General features: G+C 46.2%; 3 protein-coding genes across 3 annotated transcripts; all 3 read left to right on the top strand.

Annotated features, from left to right (window-relative positions):
• The first annotated feature begins 373 nt into the window (after positions 1-373).
• Positions 374-6,542, top strand: MGP (matrix Gla protein). The gene is made up of 5 exons (XM_084206541.1): positions 374-468; positions 3,039-3,189; positions 4,050-4,085; positions 5,224-5,299; positions 6,165-6,542. Exons 2-5 carry the CDS (start codon positions 3,129-3,131, stop codon positions 6,304-6,306), a joined length of 315 nt encoding a protein of 104 aa, XP_084062667.1. The 5' UTR covers positions 374-468; positions 3,039-3,128; the 3' UTR covers positions 6,307-6,542.
• A 3,172-nt stretch (positions 6,543-9,714) lies between these two features.
• Positions 9,715-15,269, top strand: LOC311154302 (osteocalcin-like). The gene is made up of 4 exons (XM_084206658.1): positions 9,715-9,833; positions 10,305-10,340; positions 12,589-12,658; positions 13,883-15,269. Exons 1-4 carry the CDS (start codon positions 9,767-9,769, stop codon positions 14,010-14,012), a joined length of 303 nt encoding a protein of 100 aa, XP_084062784.1. The 5' UTR covers positions 9,715-9,766; the 3' UTR covers positions 14,013-15,269.
• A 2,280-nt stretch (positions 15,270-17,549) lies between these two features.
• On the top strand, positions 17,550-19,814 carry ART4 (ADP-ribosyltransferase 4 (inactive) (Dombrock blood group); the record flags this gene model as incomplete). The annotated part of the gene is made up of 3 exons (XM_084205818.1): positions 17,550-17,642; positions 18,148-18,865; positions 19,720-19,814. The coding sequence occupies 3 exons, from the start codon at positions 17,550-17,552 to the stop codon at positions 19,812-19,814; spliced, it is 906 nt and encodes a 301-aa protein (XP_084061944.1).
• Between the last annotated feature and the right edge of the window lie 51 nt (positions 19,815-19,865).

Below are 19,865 nucleotides of genomic sequence, written 5' to 3' on the forward strand. Positions count from 1 at the left end.
ATGAAATGAGACGGGAGAAGGCTCCTGGCCTACTGTTCCCTGTGGAAGAACAGGTGCCCTGGCTAGCGCTGTAGCTTGAGATAGAGCACAGCCAGAAAAGGAGGGGGCGAAAGGCAGGGGGGTTCTTGCCCCAGAGAAGGAGACTGAAGCTTGTTCTCATTTCTCTGTCTGCTCACTGCTCCCAGGCACAGAAAGGCAACCTGGATGTGGCTGTGTCCCCTCTAGCCGCTGGTGTGTGCTCTGGCTCTCTCCCTTCTGGCTCAGCTCTTTGATGTTGCTGGCTCCCTGGCTGTGGGCAGAAGGTGGTTCTGATGGTAGCCTGGGGGTGGATCAAGAGTGGGAGAGGGGAGGAGTCACTGATCGATGCTAATGGATAAAAGGTCCCTCTTCTTCGGTCCAGGGTCCAAGACACCAGGAGAGCTGCCCCCAGAGACAAGAGCTGCAGACTGCCAGGGAAGCAACAGCTTAGTGAGTATTCAGGGACTGCCTTGCTTTTCCTGGACAGCTGCTTATTATCATTGCCTTGCTGGTGCTTCACTGCTGTAAAGTGTTAGGAGTGATTGCTACAGCGTGTGTAGTGTTGTGATTTTCCCCTCCAGCAGCAGACACGTCGGGGCTGCTTTTCTGATCCCTCCTTTATTTGTGAGTCTACAGAGGTTTCCCTGGCATGTGCAGATGTCTTAGCTCCTTTCTGTATTTCTAACCAGGGGATACTGAAAGAAAGCAGAGGGATTGGGCTCACTGTGCTGCATGGTATGTTGCTCCCAGGGCAGCCCGCTGCTGTTGAGTAGGGGAGATGTGTGCTGGGAAAGTATGGAGTGCAGGGGGAGCAGAAAGGAGTATTTTTGCAAGAGGAAGAATTCCCCGAAGGAGATTTGTTGGGATAGGGCTGTGTAGCTGGCATGTTCATTCATCCCTTGAAAAATGTATTCTGTGGTAAAAAATGAAACATTTGGGTTAAAGTGGTGTTTGTGGCTGTTCTCCTGTGGCTGATGACAGGGTATGCTCCAGGCGTTCTGGGATCAGAGTCCTCTGAAATGGGAGCAGAGTCTCCTAGGGAGCAGAAAGCTCTGCCCTGAGTGAAGACAAATAAAGAGGGTTTGGCTCGAAAGCATGTTGGAGTTTCTCACTGGGCAGCCTCACTTTCTTTCCAAAGTACACCCAGCATCTTCCTCTCTGTGCCCCACTGTTTTCCCACTGAGGTCTGTCCTCCAGCCTCTCCCTCATGTTTTCCTTTCTTAGCAGCTACTGTACAAGATATTTGGAAAACCTATAAAATTAATATTCAGCAATAAGTCCAAAAATTCTAAGTTCTAAGAAATGAAAAGGATCCCAGAGCAACGAATTTCCTTAAAGAGACTGGAGTGGTAGGACACAGAGCAGCGGCAGCAAAGTCTCAGTTCCCATTTGAATTTGTGTCTATAGCAAACCTATGGCTTTTCCCCAAGTTTTCCTCCTCATTTCAGGCTAAGCAAGAAGTGGATGTGTATGGGGGGGCCTTGATGGTGCAGGACTGAGCTGCTCTCCACATGGGGTGGGATCACAGATAAAGAGCAATTCTTTCTCTTTGGTCTGAAGTTGAAGTCCCTGGTCAGTTTTTCTTCATGAGTTTGACATTGAAAGAGTAAATTGCAAAGCCCAGAGTAATTTTTTTCCAATGGATTTCATTCCTCACTGATTACATGTTAGGCTCTGTAGTTCTTGGCTGTGTTACCTTCAGTGTGGCTCCATGGGTTGGCCTCTGAAGGTGACAGCAGTGACAACAGCACAGCGGTTTGGGGAAAATGGTCTGTACCCAGAGTGCCTTCACTTTGCATCCTGTCAGTGAGAAATCCTGACAGCTGCATGTACACATAGACAAAACAGGCTGTAGGCACAGCTTGGATGAGACATAAGAATGGTTCCTGTGGCTTAGGTCCATCCCCAGGCAGTGTCTGGGTCCCAGCCCCATCACTGCCACTGGGAGGGCTGGCAGGCAGTGGGTGCCCACCCCCTCCCTACCTTGCCTCTAGCAAACTCTTTCCTTTTCACCCAGCAGGGACAGCCATCTCTGTAACTCCTTCTCTCTTTCACTGCTCTCTACTGTTCCAAGAGTTGGAGAGTGGAACACCCCATGTTTTGTCCATCTCTGCTGCCCCTGATGTTGGATCCTGTCAAATTCTTTTAGGTGTTAAAGGCAAGGTAATTCTCCCTGAGACTGCTGGCCTTGAAGATTCATCCCAGATGAAAAGCCTTATGTTGGCATATGCCTTTGGTGCCCATGAGGCAAGGACTGCTAGTGCCAGACCAGAGAGGGAAATGTTTGCCTCTGACTCCACCAAGATGTTGTCCTTTGGACTGCAAGAGGAGTCTGGGGTCAGCAGCACAGTGAGACCCTTCAAAGATAGAGTCCTGGGTGCTGCTGTCACCTCAATGCAAAAATCATGATAACACCAGCAGAGGGATTCTTTCAGGTTGCTTCTTGTCACTCCTGAGGCAATAACGTAGGAGATGAAAAGGGGCAGCAGGTTGTATTCCTCCTCTGATAGCTGGCAGGCTGACATTGCAGCAGAGGGCAGCTGGAGAGAGGGGGACTGAGTGGGACAGGAATGTTTGAAGCCTCCTGCTCCATGTCTCCATTGGCAAAGCTGACAGAAGAGTTGGGCTGGTTGTATCCAGACAGAGTATGGTGAGGGCAAAGAGAGCAGATCAGAGGAAAAATCAGAAAAACAAACATTTATATTTGGGATCAACACACACCTCTGCCTTTGGGGCCCTGGCAGCCTGTGAAATTCCTTCCACTTGCCTAGGCCAGCTTCTCTGAGTGTGGAGTGCTAGTGACATGTTTGCCTCTGGATCATGTCCCCCAGCCCTGAGCTATGAGAGGAAGGGGGCATGCCCCTTCCTTCCCAAAACCTAATGCAGCCTGCTAATAGAGGATGTTTTGTAATAGCTCCAAGAAGAGTGTGTACCAGCTAGCTGTCACCTTGCCCAGGCTCTTTCACGGGCTCCCTCCTAGCTCTGTTTTCATAATAAACATTCCACTGCTAATTTTGCAGTCAGCCCAGGATCTCCAGCTGCCCTCAGGGAGAAGAGAGCAAAGCCCAGTGAGGAGGACAGAGTGAGAGACTGGTCCCTGCACTGGCACAATGCGCACTCTCGTCGTCCTCGCGCTCCTGGCCGTCCTGGTGCTGGCTGCCACTTCCTATGGTAGGTGACCTTCATTACTGGGTGGAATGAAAACACCAAACCTGCAGGCATTTATGGGTCTGTTCAGAGGTTTGTCCTTTAACTTTGTGTCTTCTTTGCCCTTAACTTGATCTCTTGCCTGCTTTCCTGCCCTGGTGTAAGATCCTCCTAGACCTGATCCAGAGCCGTTACCTCCAGTCTTTGGAATTCACAGTCCAGGATGCTTCAACCCCTTCCTCTGTTCCAGCTCACCTCAGAGACTGCTTCTCACTTTGTCCCTTTGTTGCCTGAACAAATAAGAGAAGATAAGATAAGATAATAAGATAAGAATATATAATAATAAGAGTATATAACAATAAGATAAGATAATAAGATAAGAGTGCTAACTCTTAATTATTCCTTGCTAATTGGAAGATTTTCCTTTTTCCTTTTGTAATATCACCCCCTTTTCCTGGTGAAGCACACAGTTCCATACTGGTGGAATTAAGATGCTGCTTCATGCAAGAGTCAAGTGCATTTCACTGTGCTAATCCATTCTCTAAGAACACATGCAAGCTTTGAAGGCAAGCTGGTATCCTATCACTGTGGTGTCAGGAGCAGCAGGTGAGGAACTATGCTGGAGAACCAGGCTGGATGGCCAAGTGTGAGTCTGGAAGCACTGACTAAATCACCAGGTGGCTCTGTATTAAACTCCTGAGCACTTTAAACTCCCCATATAAATTCTAGGTCACACCACTGATCCCTTTCTCTTCCTTTTAAACCTGTTCCTTAAAGCCTGGCTCCTCTGATTTCTGTGTGTGTTGTATTGACCTGTGGCACATGAAATACTGAATCCCATCAATACAGTGTCATAATACATGTTTCATTCTTTCTTTCCACAGAGTCCCATGAGAGCATGGAGTCCCACGAGTATCTCAGTAAGAGACTGTTTTACTATTTTATTGAATTTGAAGAGTGCTACAGACATGTCCAAGATCATTTACTCATACTCCTACTAGGGATAAAATAGGTAGAACAACTGAGCCCAGGGAAATTGAGTTTACTGAGTGATGGAGTTTCAGAACGAAAAGGGAGCGAGTTAAAAGAAGACTTCACATGTTTTGGCACAAGCTCATACCCCTATTTTGCATAGAATATAATGAGAATTGGAAAACCGAATTTGAGAACAGAGCTCAGGCCTCTGTTACATGTACCAAAACCAGGGTAACTAAAAAAGGGCATTGCTCAAAAAGCTCTGGGATGAGCATGGAAAGAGCCACTACAGAAGCCATGCACAGAATTTATTCTCCCCCAAGTACAAGGAGAGCTTTACTCTAAGCACCTCGGAAGCAGGCAGGGCGTGTGAAGAGGAGGGATTGTTTGGCGGAAGAGGGAGAGAGAGTGTCACAGGAAAAGCATGAAAAGGGTGAAGAGTCTCACTTTGGAACAAGCAATATCCTGGAGAGGTTAGAGAGCAGGTGAACCAAAAAGAAGTTAGGACATTAGGACATCTGGAAGAAGGACTTCACAAAGCAGATTGTCAGCGACACAGGGGCATGTGTGGAAGCCAAATGACATCCACAGACTCCTGAATCTGCAACAGAACTGTGATGTTTCTCAAAAAAAAAACCAGAAGGGACTTTCAGGCCACACAAACTTCTCAATGACTGTCTAACCTTGGAGGCAGAGATATTTACTCAGGCCCTTCCTGTGCAATTTCAGAGTTCTTGTAGCTCTTCTGAGAGTGCTCAGATGTCCCATGGTCTGTGTAGCTTGGCGCCTACCTCTTCTGAGCCAAGCTCCACTCAGTCAGAGGGACTGTGGCAGCAAAATCACATTCCTCTGGGTGATTTGAATGAGAACAAGAGCAGCATGGGCACTTCTGTACAGGCTGCACTGACCACTGAGACAGCCTATACATGAACCAGCCAGGGGACAGGAGGGAATATTAAAAGGTCCTGGATTTAATTGTACACAGGAGGGCGGACAAGGAAGCTGTTCTAAAGGAGGAAGCCAGCTTTTGTTGAAATCTGGCGTTGAAAAAGTGCCAGTCTGAATAACCCCTTGCCTTTTCAGATCCCTTCCTCAACAGGAGAAGGGCCAGTGACTTCATACAGGGTGACACCAGACTCAGAGGCATCACTCAGGAGAGGTATGTCATGGCCTCAGGATGCTGAGGAGTGGGAAGAGATTCCTCCTTGCCAAGACAGGCTGTTAGCAGGGGTGGCAGCCATGGTGACTGGTGGGAAGCCTCAGTCCCTCTTTTAATGTGAGGTCCTGTTTAAGTCCCCAAACCCAGGAAAAGCAAGAATTCAGATAACAGAGAGCAGGTCCTTTGATTTGTCACATCCTGAGAAGACTGATGAATTTTTCTGAAGGAAGCACCAACAGAAGGAGAGAGAATGAATGTGGAATGGTCCGAAAGAAAGCTCAGTTTGAGATCTTTTTTCTAGTCCTCAGATCTCATGCAGAACTTGCATGACCTTTTCTAAATCAAAGAGTCATCCGAGGGCTTTCTTGCCTCATTTATAAAATAAAGATATAACCAATTTCATGCCTTATTCAAGGTTTGTGAAAATAAAGACTGAAGCACAGAAATCATCTCTTAGTGAGGCGTAAGGCAAACCTTCTTCTCAGTACCAGGTGACCCCTTTCAGAATATTTCAGGTCTTTTTTCTATGTATATGTTTGGGAAAGAGCAGAAGAGAGCAGGCTGGAGAAGGCTGCAAAGGGAGGACCCTTCCTCAAGCTGAGGCAGAAGCTGTTCCCCTCTCCTCACCACCTCACTTAGCCCCTAAGTAAAAGGTTGCCTGAGGAGGCAAAACATTCCTGCTGTAGTCACGTCACTCCCTGGGTGTGGAAAAAACACAGAAACTAGCCTGCTAAGAGCTCTGTAGCTGGATGATGGGCTCTGATGGTGGATCCTTAACCCAAGCGGGGAGTGTCAGGACAGGAAAGGGCTGTAGAGAGATATTTGAGTTGACAGCACTTCCCTCTCTTCTCTCCTACCTTCCCAGGATGAGGGAGCGCGGCAAGGCGCTCCACGAGCACCAGAGAGAGCTCTGCGAGGACTACTACCCGTGCGAGATGTACGCCTTCCGCCACGGCTACCCGGCCGCCTACAAGCACTACTTCGGGGGCAGGAGGAGGACTAAGTAAAGGATGACCCGTCCCACCCTGGGGCCTGGAGTCCAGGGCGTCCTGCCCAAAATTGCAATGGCTCTGAAACATACTCAGTTGCTTGTGTCCCTGTATGTTATCCTGCCTGCTGCTTCTCTCCCGTGTAGCCATGGATTCCTACACTGTGTTAATTAGCGCCGAGCTGATGTAGCAGAGATCACAGAGAGTTCAGGATGTGGGTGTTTACTACAAAATAAAGTGCTGGTTTGATACTATCTTCTCGTGACTCACAGTATTTTGGAAGGGGGGGGTATGCAATTTTCCATGAAGGACCTGAATTTGTGTATCATACATTCTGTTGCAGATTATGGGGAAAAATGTTATTACCTTGCAAGCATAGGGCTTTGGAAGAACCTATAATGTTCTTGTTCCCAGTTCTACAAGTAGCTTCTTTCAGAGGTGACTGGACAGTTTCAGCTCCCAGTCTTAGTCTAAAAACAGTGCGGTGTTCAGAATGCAGATGCACTTTTTGAAAATCAAATCTTTCCTCAGTTGGGGAAGCAAAATCCAGAAGGCCCCTATTTAAGCTTAAAACAAAGTGAGGGTGAGAATTGGTGACAGAAAAATCCTGTAAAATACCTCTTGTTTATCCAGCTACTATCAGGTCTTGATGTTAGGTGGTCCTTTAAAAAGGAGTGTGTGGTCCAGACTTGTATTTCCTTTTGCAATCCCCTTTCAAAACCCTTCCACTTGAAACTACTCTGGTAGCACTTGATAGCTGTAGAAATCAAAGCTGGAGAGAGGCTCCTGGTGGTAAATAAAAAGGAAAAAAGAAATCCAACGTTTGGGGTCAGGCTCAACTTTGTGCACGTAGAACAATTTCATTTGACTGTTCATAAATCATTTGAAATCAAGGTGTGGCTTGACCCTGTGCACAAGTTACTGAGCCCCTCCTGCTCCTCTGAGGAGTGAGTATGGCTGCATTCTGCTCACCATCACCAGGGCCTGTCCCCAGGCCAAAAGGCACCAGTGCTGGCATGCCCAAGAATTCCAGGCTGCTCTGGGCTTGACAGCAGCCACGGCAGCTGGGACACGCCTTGGTGTGATCTGTGTAGGAGACACAACATCCATCTCAGCTCAACACTGATGGTTTCAGCATTCACATCTCCAGGCTCACACAGGCACCTGCAAATTATAGCTGGAAAGATTCATGGCATGCAGTCAAAGTCTCTGATGTATAAAATATCACACTGTTGACTAATCTGTGAAATTAAGTCTGGAGCCAAATCTACCTGGCCCATTAGAAACATGCATCTCCTTCCAAAACATGCTTCAAGGTTTGCCAGCTTTGAAACTGAATTTGGGAAAGAAATGTGATTTATTTATTGAAAACACTTCTGATAGCAAACTCCACCCTGACAGTTGCTAAAGTTTTGTCCAGAGGAAAAAGTGAGAGAGAAATTATTTTAAGGAAAAAAGCCTATACAGATTAGGTATATTCGCACACACTTGCTCTCTATTTTCTCAAGTAGGTGAATCTTGTGATTGCCGACAGAAGCAAACTCACATATGCTAAAATCAACAAGTCTGCAGTGTCTGGGTTTGACTTGACACTGCAGTGACACCACCACAACAGAAGGCACAAGGTCTGCTGCTGTCTGGGTCTGTGTCCAGAAATATCCAGTGATTCCAATCCCCAGTTAACCAGTATAAATAACGAATAACACCAGAGATTTCTGTGGGATTTCATTAGCATAGGCAGCAACCAAACAGATTTAAGAGACTACATGCTGGTTAGAAAGCTTGGGAAAAGATGGGAGGATAAATAAAGCTGTTTGGATTACTAGAATTGTACGTTTACTTATTTATATTATTTCAAGTATTCATCTGGAAGCATAGCTTTCCTAGAATACCTATTATTTTTAGATGTTTATTTACTTTCAACTGTTGGTATTTTGCTGGAATAATATATATACAAGACCTTTTGCTGGATGTCATTAATATATACATTCAGCTTTCCTGGACTGTAGAAAAGTTAACAGGGAAAAAGTTGGGGTTTATTTTAATTCTGAAAATTCTCTAAGCTAAAAGACAGTGTTTCTAAGAATTGGAAAAATCCCTAATGGCTCTGATTTTCCTTGGGATCCTCCTAAACTTTACTTCTGTAACCCTGCACACGGATCTGAAGAGAACTGGATATGGAAGAAGATTATATCTCTGCTACCAGAAAGAATGAGCCCACTTAATTTAAAAAAAAACACAAACCCACTACCCAAACTTGGTTACCTGGTCTGTTCAGCCAGGAGGAGATCTGATTACAGTGTTCAACATCCTCCTAAGGGCAATGGAGGGGCAGCACTGATCTCTGCTCTCTGCTGATCAGTGATAGAACCTAAGGGAACAGCTGGAACTGTGTCAGGGGAGGTTTAGGCTGGATATCAGGAAAAGGTCCTTCACCCAGAGGGTGTTTGGGCCCTGGAACAGCTCCCCAGAGAAGTGGTCACAGCACCAGCCTGACAGAGCTCAAGAAGAGTTTGGACAATACCCTCAGGCGCAGGGTGTGATTCTTGGGAGTCCTGTGCAAGGCCAGGAGCTGGACTCGATGATCCTTGTGAGTCCCTTCCAATTCAGCATATTCTGTGATTCTGTGGTTCCCACGCTGTTTGTGGGACGTGGCTTTGGTAACTTGGGTAGTGGGTTTGGGGAGCGTGGGGTTATTGACACATAGCCCATGCAAGGCTCTCCTTGTACCAAGTAACTGTAGCACTCAGGTCCTGAAGAATAAAACATTTTTGGAGTCTAAATGTCTATTTGACTTTTAGCCAAGAGAAGCCAAGATAAAGCTTCTAAATTATGAAGATTTCCAGGAGAAAAATAGAAAGAACTTCCCTCAAACTAACCTCTGAAGTTCCTAAAAGTATAAAAATCTCATCTCTCCATCAAGTGATCTGGTGAAATTCTGAAACTGCCTGACAAACTACTGTCTTTGCCCTATGCAAACTGATTTACAGGTTTCTTTACTCTCAGGGTAATGAGTCAAGGTGGGGTGGAAGAAAAGGTCACCATTGTGTTCAGCCTCATTTGAGAAACTCCACGTGAGAGAGCTCCATCTCGTGAAAAGAATTGCTCTACTTCAGTGTGTGCTGGTCTCTCCCCTGGCTTTCCATCATGACTGAATGACTTTCAAGTTTGTAAGAAAAATGATTTTTTAAAAATCCAGTTGTTTTTCTTCAACAGCCCCATTCAAAACCTCAGATAAAATCTTCTGGAAATGCCCCGAGTCACGAGATGGATGCCAAAATGACTGCCAGGACCCAGTATCTCCCAGCCCAAAGGACGGGCTTTGTTTTGGAGCACAGACACAGGAACTCAGGCCAGATCCCTGATCTCTCCAAGAAATCACAGGATATAAACTGCTGCCCAAAAGCAAGCCCCGGAGAACTTCAATAACCTCCAGGAAAGCTCTGAGGTTAGGGAGACTAGCACAGCCAAAGAAGACATGAGGAGTCTGCTGGCACTGCTGATCCTGACTCTGGCCCTGGCAGCACTCTGCTGTGGTGAGGAAGGTAAGGGGACATCTTCCCAGGAAGGCTTTCAGAGCTGTTGAACCCTGCAGCTTGCTGTCAGCCTCCCTCTGCTCTGGGAGAGGCACAGAGCTCTTGGGGGAGGAGATGCACCCCCAGTCACTGCACAGCTTCAGGTCTCTGCTGGAGAGGCACGGATGAGAGAGGGCTTGGGAACAGAGACCCCCATCTTTTGCTGGGCATTTTCTTCCACTGCTCAACACCCACTCACCCCCACCTCAGTTGCATATTGAATTGCAGCAGGGAATTTGAACATTTTAAGATTTCAACTGGTTTGTCATTTAGTCTCTGTCTAAATGATGGGTGTTAATAAAACCATTTTGGGAGAAACAGACCTTCTGTGTAAGTGGGGAGAACTGGATCTGGAGTGGTGGGATTCAGTTACAGAGAAGGACAACTCACAAGCATAGAAGGTCTCACAAGCAAACTCCTTTCTGTCTGTCTGTCTTGCAGATCCCAAAGAACCCTCAGGATCTCTCAGCGCTGACAGTGAGTATATCATTCTGCCTGATGCTCAGCTCCACTCTCCTGCACCTGCCTTCTTTCTTCCCTTTGACAGGTTCAAGGGCTGAACAAGAACCACGCTGAGTCCCTTCTAACTCCTCCCTTTTCGCTCCCTAACTCTGCAGTCCCGGAGGGGCAGGAGCATGTGCAGCAAACCGAGCCCTGCCGTGTGAGCAGGTGACAAGAGGGCAGCCAGTGTCCCTGCAGCAGCAAGGCCAGCACTGCTGGTGGTGTGCTGCTGCCCTGGCTCCACAGCCCAGGGCAGTGCCCTGGCACGGCAGGAGGGGTGCAGGGGCTTAGCAGCTGGATGCAGCTGCCTCCTGTGAAACGGGGTTGTGTTGGCAGAGCCTCCCTGCTCTGACCTGGCTCCAGAGACCTGCCCAGAGCGACTGCTCATCCCCAGGCTGCTCTGAGAGCAGCCCACATCAATGGGTTGTGACCTCCCTGCCAAATCCTGCAACAAGGAAACCCTGAAAGAGGGGGGCTTCCATGGCTGCTTCTGAGGGCTGCAGTCCCTCCTGTCAGGGCACCTGGGATGCTGGGATTTGCACACTTTGGGTAGTTCACAACTTTTTTTGCAACTGGCAGAAATCTGTATGGAAAATCCTTTTTGTTCTCTGATGTCTCTCCTTTCTCACACTTTAAAGGATAACATTGCTGCTGAGAAGCATGAAAGCTGGTATTTTTCCAGTGAGCCAATACAAACACAGATTGGGAAAGAGAAAAAAAGCTGAAAAGACTATTCAGGGAAAGGTGGTAGTTTCTGACAATTCATTAACTGGCAGTTTCTGTGTAGTCAGTATTTTGATCCAGACTAAAGCTCAGTTTGCTAGAGATGGGATACCTCTCCCCTCCAAAGAGAAACACAGCCAAACACTCCATGATGATGAGGGAAGGGACAAACCCCACCATCTCCCCACAGGCAGAGGTCTGAGAATCTTTTTTTCCCCAGAGACAGCAACAATTTGGCAGTTTCCACGCTGGAAGCTGTATTGGTGTGCTGCTGCCTGTGCTGCTGCTGTGCCAGCACCTGTGCCCACCTCTGCTGTTGTGGGACCATCCCAGGAGTGATGCTGGGCTGTGGGAGTGGCTGTGCCTGGTGTGTGTGGGGTCCTGCACAGCACCATGGTGCTTGCACAATGACAAATCAAGGGAGCAAAGAAGCAGCTGTGCATACATGACATGGTAGTGGAGAGCAGGGACAAATGCTCTCGTGGCTGAAACATCTCTTATGGTCTCCAGGTCCTGAATGCTGGGATCTTTGCACATCTTGGGTGCATTTCTCACTGGGTGATGTTTACTGTCACTATTTTATACCCTTCACCTTTCACAGAACTCTGTACATGTGAGCAGCGGTGTTTCTGTGTGCTGCCTGTTGCTCACTGGAGGTGCTTTAAGGTCTTCTGGTTGGTATCCCACGTCATTCTCAGTCAGAGTCCAGACACAGAAAGGAAGCCAAGACTCTAAAATTAAGAGATGGATTAAGAAACTCTAAAATTAAGAGATGAAGAGAGAGTGCCATTCTCCTAATTTTCTTCTTATTCATATTTTATGCCTTCTGCACATTTGCTGCAGACTCAGATTGTGCTGTGTGATAAGGAAATGGAGTTTATGACAGAAAAAGCTCTTGCTTCATGGAGATGTGGAGGCTGCAGTGAGGAGGGAGCTTTGAGTGGACAGTGGGATGGGGAGAGATGAATGGACCACTAGGATGGTTTGTGGAAATCATTTGCTTGTGTAGAAAGTAGATTCTGCTTTTCAAGGTTGGACTGGTGTCATGGACATATTTTATGAAAAATCCTTTTGCTAGGATTTTTCTCCTGAGAAGCTGAGAGGCCTCAGAAATGAAATGTAAACAATAATTATCTGCTGCTGTGGAATGCAACAGGTGCATCTTTGATTGGTCTCATGTGGTTGTTTTTAATTAATGGCCAATCACAGTCCAGAATTCTTGGACTCTCTGGTCAGTCACAAGATTTTATTATCATTGTTTTCCATCCTTTTCCCCTCTATTCTTTAGTGTAGTTTTAATATATAATTTTCTTTTAATATAATGTATATCATAAAATAGTAAATCAGCCTTCTGAAACATGGAGTCAAGATTCTCATCTCTTCCCACGTTGGAGTTGCCTGCAAATTCAACATTTGGTGACCCTGAGTGAGGAACAATTCCACAGACTGGTCTGTGTGTTTCAGTGCTGCATCTCTAACCTGCCGTGCTCTCTCTTGGCAGGCATCAAGATTAAAAAGGAAGTTGCCAATGCCTTTGTGAAGAGGAAGAAGAGAGCCAGCCCTTATGAATGGTAACAGCTCAGGAGCTGGGCTGAGAGCTGGGCTCTGGACCTGCTCTGAAGAGGGGGTGGGAAGGCCATAGGGTGTGACAAGGCATTATTTTGTTGTACAGCTATGTTATTACCTTTGTGTGTTGAAGGAAAAAGGCCGTAGGAGACATTCAGTAATGGAAAAATGGTTCTTTTTTCATTAAAACCCATTTGAAGACTCATAGCTGGACTCTAGTATTCCTCCCAGGGAGAAAGACAGCACTACTGTGCTAGCCATGGAGACACTGGGATACAAGTTAGAAGCTGCTCCAACCTACAGGGTCATCAGAACCAATTTTTAGGATAATGAGAATCATAGAGCTTTGGTCATTGCCTCTGGTTTCCCACAAAGGAACAGCTTTTCCCACAACAGCTTTGTTGCAGGAATAAGGCTAGATCAGATTGGCTGCTCTTTCTGAAGCTGTAGAACATATATTTACTTGTGCAGAAAGTAGACACAAAGATTTGGTGAATCCCAGCTATTTGAGAAATTTCAGGTAATGCAAGGAAGTTCTTCATACATTTCCTGGAAAAGGTTGTTAAGCTACTCTTTCCAATACAGAAATAAAGTAAAAATTCATGAGCTACTGGTGGGATTTCTGTGGTGGTGTGTACAGTCTTCAGGAAAGGTTAACCAAACATAGAAGAGGAACTGAGCATGACATCCAAGGTGTACACCTGAGACTGTACACTTTGGATGTACAGTAAAAAAGTTGGGCCTGGCAAAAAAGAAAAGAAACTACATGGGAATATAATGGTTCTGTCTACAACAGAAGTGAGCATTGTTAGAGAAAAGTGTTTAAGCTAAAGGAAAATAATGGCTAGTGGGCAAAAATAAAGATAAGCAGGAAATAATAAAACAAATATATAATTAAATATATAACAAAACCAAATATTCCTGCATAGGTGGGGAATGAGATCGAAGGCAAAAAAAAAAGCCAAATCCTTACAATTTCTGTGGTATCATTTGCTGATAAAACCTCAAGAGCAATTGATTGAAGTTGGGTTCAATCCCATATTTGCCAGCATTGATCTAACCCTGTGTAAGCAGATGTTTAACTCAGCATGACCCGTCCTCTGTTGGGTCTCCCTGGAGGCTTGCAAGGAGCATTGCTCCAGAGGATCCCTTTTGTGTCAGTGTCAGGTGGAAGAACTGTCTCCAGTGCATGGGCTGAGCCTGCAGAGTGGTGTCTGTGTCTCCTGCAGGTACCTGGAGTACTACAAAAGCCCGATGGAGCAGATGCACGAGCGCTGTGAGAACTACCCGCCCTGTGACTATCTCTCCGACCAAGTGGGGTTTGCCCTGGCCTACAACCGCTTCTTTGGGAGGTACTGACCATGGGAGGGTCTCCCTGCTCCTTTGGCTTGGAGCACTCCAAACCCCACAGGAGAGAGAAGCTGTGCTTGGGAAGGAGGGAAGGAAAGCATCTGGACTGGCATCTTCTTCTGTTGTATCCCAACCAGCTGGAACACCAAGGCAGGGATTATCCCACTTGTTGAGCTTCCATTAACTTTCTTCCTTCCATCAATAAAGTCTCTCTTCAGACATCTTTTGTGGTGTTTTGAGCTTCACCAGAAGACTCGGTCTTATTTCCTTCCACCTGGATCCCCAGCACACAGTATGTGGAAAATAGGGATTAGTTTCAAGAAAACCACTGCATGCCTTAGAAACATCACTAGATCTCTTATCCTCTTCTGCAAAATACAGGGGGATCATGGAAGAAGAATGTCACACTGTGTGTAAATGTGATGGATCTGATTCTGGGATGCTCGCTGTGAAGGAAGAGCACCTGCCTCCCGTTCCAATTAGTGGGAAAGTTCAGTATTTTCATGTAGAATAATCACATTAAATATGCATCACAGTAGGATCATTTGTAAAGATAGAAGTGTGCAAATACTCTTGCACAGATAGCAATCAGCTTCTGGTACACTCTTCTGATTACTCTCTCATAAAATTTGCTGTATAGCAACAATAAATAAATCCCAAAAGGTGTGTTTAAGGAATCTCTTTAGATGAGCCCTTGCATTTGTGTGCTGCTTTTCGTGACTGTAAAAAAAGACCTCAAAATCTCTTGTTTTTTCTGTTTTTTTTTTTCCCAACCAACTTCTAGTGAAACTAAAAATACCCATCAGAACAAAACAAGAAATATAACCTCTTCTCCTCTGTTACTTTCTCATTTCTGCTTGAAACTAGAAGTACCTAAACAGCTTAAAAAAAAAAAAGCTATAAATATTATGAAATAAAAAAATTGTTCAAGGATGGATTGAAATTGGGGCAGTGTTTTGTTTATTCAAGACAATTGGTAGCTAAATATATATATAATGTATGTGTATTTTTATCTACATATTGTCTTTCCTCTGCACTACTTCATTTTGTCCTCTGGCATTAATATTGTACCTTAGCCGCTTTCTGCATAACCTTCCTAATACACTCTGTCAGCTTTCCTTCCCTGAGGGGTGGACAGCAGATCACACCTCCAAGGACAGGGGCTATGGATGCTCAGGACACTGGCAGAGTCAAATCTCTGGTTACATGCAAGCTGGTGCAACCATCCTCAGCTGCTCACTGCAATAAATACTGCTATGTAAAGCAGGTTGGTGTGCTGCCTCTTTCTGTTCCTCTGTACAACCTCTGCCTGAGGTAAAAGAGATGCCTGGAAGACACAGCCTGTTTTTGTGAACCCCGAGGAGCAGAAACTGAGTGCAAGAAGCTTCCTTCTCCCCTCCCATGCCCCAGAGTGAATCAGAAATGATGACATTGAAATTTAGGTCACAGGTTCAGCACCCTGTGACACTGAGGGAGAGGAGGGCCAGGCTTTCCCTGGATCACCATGTGCCCAGATCAGCATTTCTCTGAAAAGCCTTGTCCTGAAGTAAGGACGCAGGAGAAGTCTGCAGAGGTGGCTGCCAGTGTGAGCCTTGCTGGGCAAGCTGCTGTGGCTTGCACTGCTGACACTGATCTCGGCCAAGGAGGAGACAATAAATATCTCTGCATGTCTTGGTCAAACGCCTGTGACTGGTTCCTCTGTTGACATAAACTAATGAGCCTTCACTGCTCACAGTAAAATTCTCCTCTGAACGCCATCTAGTAAAAATTAACAGAGTGCTTCATTGAAAACAGTGAAATTTTTGCTTGGAAAAATACCAGAGAGATTAGCAGAATCCTAATATCGAGTGTACTAATAAAATAGGGGTATTTTTGCTGTCGTATGGTTTTGTTAGCACAAAAAGTTTCCTGTCTCTATTTGCATCTTTCTGTTAGTTTTATATTTTTTCTCTCCCTTTCGGTAAATATTTTTTTCAGGCAAAAGAGTTACACCCGGAGGCCTCCATTATGTCATCTGCTCTGTGTCATCAGATCTCTTCATGGGCTGAAGTCATGATGACCTTTGGGGATCCGAGCACTCGGATCACGTTACAAATTTACTGCTGAAATGGAGGAATTCGATTGTCGCTTGGTCAATGCAGCGCTAAGCGCCGCCACAAATCCTCTGCTGCCATCTTTCGGCCTTTGTATTTGCTGTAGTTAATGATAACGAGCTGCTTCTGAAGCGTTTGAAAATGCAAATTCCTGTCCTCCTGATTCCCTTCGTAGGAAACATTCACTTGCAGGTCAGAGGGGACAGCCAGGGACATAATTTACAGGTGGATTATATGCAGCTGAATTGACATTTTGGTGGGGGTGTTTATCATGACATCCAAGCTCCCAAGGGAGCCTGTCTCAGTTTAGGTCTGTTTCATGTCTACACAAACAGAGGTGGAGTTGCCTCTGAATAAATTTGTGAGCCTTCCTGTGGACTCACTTTTAGCAGTCGAACAACCACGTTCTGAAATACAGCCCAAGATAACAGAGACATTCCAGGATGGAGAACTAGGCAGTCTGTATCTATCCTTCATGGCACCTCATGGCCTCATCTCACGTCACCTGCAGCAGCTGCTTTGAAAGGAGCCCAGTATGAGACCTTTATGTCACCTCCCACTCTATCTCAGCAATATTTTGCAGATGCTCTGTCCACAGAGCCCAAGCAGCTTCACAAACCTCCCTTATCTCAGGGAATCACCCCATGTCTGCAGGTGCCCCTCTCACCCAAACTATCATTATCGGGCCATGGAAAATGGACTTCGCTTTTCTGTAGTCAGAACCAAAGCCTTGACAGTTCTTGGCCCTTTTTCCATCGGAGGCCATGGGGCTCTGGGGGTGAATAACTCACTGCCAGTTTTTGGAAGGGTGTCCAGAAAGCAGCTGCTAGAGAAAGGTTTGTCTCAGCACAGAACCTGCATTTACACACTCCTTTTGCCTGTGCCAATGCAAACAGTCCAGCAAAGTGCCACTCTGCAGGGCTGTAGGAGGAGGATCGGCAGCACAGGAGTAGAAAGCAGGGGGTGATAAGGAGGAGGAGGAGAGTTAGGTTATCACTGCTTCCAGATGGGATCCCAACCTACCCTGCATTTCTGTGCTGGCTTTATCAGAGTCAGCTTCTTTAAAAGGGCTTTTAAACTCTTAACCAGGGAGCAATCACCCTGACACACCGCTCCTCAGGAGAAGTGCCTTCAACTTCTCCAAGCCACGGTTTTCTTCCTTTTTGCAAGAACACCACCAAATACCTTGGAATCAAAAGAACTGTCAAGGCGATGGACACTCATGCCAGCTGAAGTTGGTGCAACCAGACACTTCCTTATGGATTTGGGGCACATTTCTACCGGTAAATTGTCTGCTTGGATTGATTAATGACTTCGGAATTGCAGTGAGAATTTGGCGAATGGTCTCTGGTTAAAGAACAGCCACCAAAACCTGAGTGCAAATTACAAACTGCAGAATTTTCCAGTTCAAAGAAAAACAGAAACAGGTGCAAACTACCTTTCCTTAAAAAAAATGTTCTTTACAGTGTCTTGGGTGGACTCTGGGAAGCTGGTGACACTGGGCAGCCTCCTGTTGCTGATCTTCTCACAAATGCTGGTAAAAGAGGTAAATATTGCTCTTTATTTGAAATAATGAATTTGCTTATACCACAGAAATATTTTTTTTTCCATTTGAAGCATGTTCTTTAAGGAGTTTTGGGTTCAACTTTAACTTTTCTGATTTCTGCTCCTTTGTTCCATTACTTACCTGTCTTAATTTGGTTGGAATTTTCCTCTTGTTTGCAGCCAGATGATTTCATAGAGTGTGTGTGAGTAGATTTCATGGAATCTTTCCTCTCCTTTTCCAGCCTAAATTGACCAATGCTCCTGGGAGATTCTAATGTAGCACATCCACATCAAATAGGAACTCTGTCATCCTGACCTGCGCTGGTGTATAGACAACAACCTGAGGTTGCTCAGGAGGGTTCTGCTAGAGATTTGCCACCTGCCTTGCTCTGCCAACAACGACAAAGAAGCAAGGAAAGGGTAGAGAAAAACTTGGCTTCCATCCACAAAGACAAACAAGAAATTCACACTTCTGAAGCTTATCTTCATTTGCTTTTGTGTTGCAGGCCGTGTCCCCCATGCTGATGGATATGGCTCTGCATTCCTTTGATGACCAGTATCTGGGGTGCAGAGAGGAGATGATGGAAGAACTGGAGCAAGGAGACTACTTCCAAAAGGAAATAGCGGCTAACAAGGACTACTTGCGTCTCTGGAAGAAGGCCCAGGAGGCTTTGCTAAAGAGCCCTGTAGGTCTGCTGAGGGAAATGCGTGACAGCCATGCCACCGTCCTCATGGCTTACACCATGAACTCCTCCCTGCACTCCCAGCTGAACTGGGCTACATCCACAGCAGGAATCTCTCCAGAGCACTACAGACACAACTTCAGCTTCAAATATTTTCACTTCTACCTAACAACTGCTATCCAGATATTGAAGGAATGGCAGAGCAGCATGGGGGAACATAAGTGCTACAAGGTGCACAGGGGTGTAAAGGGCTTGTATTTTGAGGCCAAGGAAGGCAGCAGGGTGCGATTCGGCCGTTTCGCTTCTACCTCCCAGCTCAGGAATGAAGCCCGGAAGTTTGGGAATGAAACTTTGTTCACGGTGACCACTTGCCTGGGAGCAGCTCTGGGAGGCTTTTCTTACCACACATCAGAGAAGGAAGTCCTCATTCCCCCTTATGAGATATTTCTTGTCAAAAGCTTCCTTCAAACCCAGCAGGGTAACCGGCTGCATCTGCATTCTGCGGGGAACTACAGCAAGTACCAGTGCCAGCTGGTGGAAGGTACTGTACACAGGCTCTCGTGCAAGGGGGCACGGGACAGGCTGCTCTCCACTGCCCCAGGCAGCCCCCACCAGCTGCACCCACCTGGGACCACACTCAAGGCCAAACCTGTAGCTGGTTCACCTGCTGTGTTTGCCTAAGAGATCCACAAGACCCAGCTTTTACCCTTTTGCTGTGAACCCTAGGACAACCCCACAGCTCGCTAAAGATGAATCAACAGCAGGTCTCAAGGCTCTTTGCAGCCCCCATTTATCCCAAGTGTTGTTGTGAGGATGTTGTAGGACTCATGGCTTTGGGTCCTCAGCATTGTCACTACAAGAGTGGGTGAGATTTGCTTGAAGCACGTAATCTATGCTGTTGTCTTGCAATGCTGCTACACTTCAAGCCTCAGGACTATTCTGGGCTTTGGTCCACTACTACTCTGGCAAGCTGCTACTTCCACACTTATCTCTGGCAAGCTGAGAGAAGTGTAACCAAAGCTACTGTCGCTTTAGCTGTGACCTGTCTCCTGAGGCAGCAGGGAGAAAAGGTACCCTTTGACAAGAACACACTGAGTTTCCTGCTTATAAAGAGAGCTCTGTGCTGGAATACCTCATGGGGCCTGTTTCACATCCCTGCCTTTCTGTGAGTCTACCACCAGTCCAGGACTCTTGCTTTTGTCTCTTTGTTCAGCAGTGTGTCAATGTGATCTTTGAGCTCAAAACAATCCTTTAGGAATGAGGATTTGTGCCTCCAAAGCCAGAATAATAGAGTTGAGAAAATGGCCTTTGTGGGCAAAGGTTGTGTTAGCAAAACCAAAAAGCTTTAGGCAGTGAATAGAGGTCTAAATGACTGCTCTCTTTATTTTCTTTCAGCTTCAAGAAGCAAGAACAGTGGTTATACTGCACTTGCCTCTGCCATTCTCCCTAGTGTGCTTGGAGCTTCCCTGTGCTTGGCCCACAGTCTCTGATTCTCCAGCTATATCTAGATATGTGCCCTTGAATAGCAGGCAAGAAGCCTC

Source organism: Fringilla coelebs (genome assembly GCF_963513975.1).
Source record: "Fringilla coelebs genome assembly, chromosome: 5".
Classification (NCBI taxonomy): domain Eukaryota; kingdom Metazoa; phylum Chordata; class Aves; order Passeriformes; family Fringillidae; genus Fringilla; species Fringilla coelebs.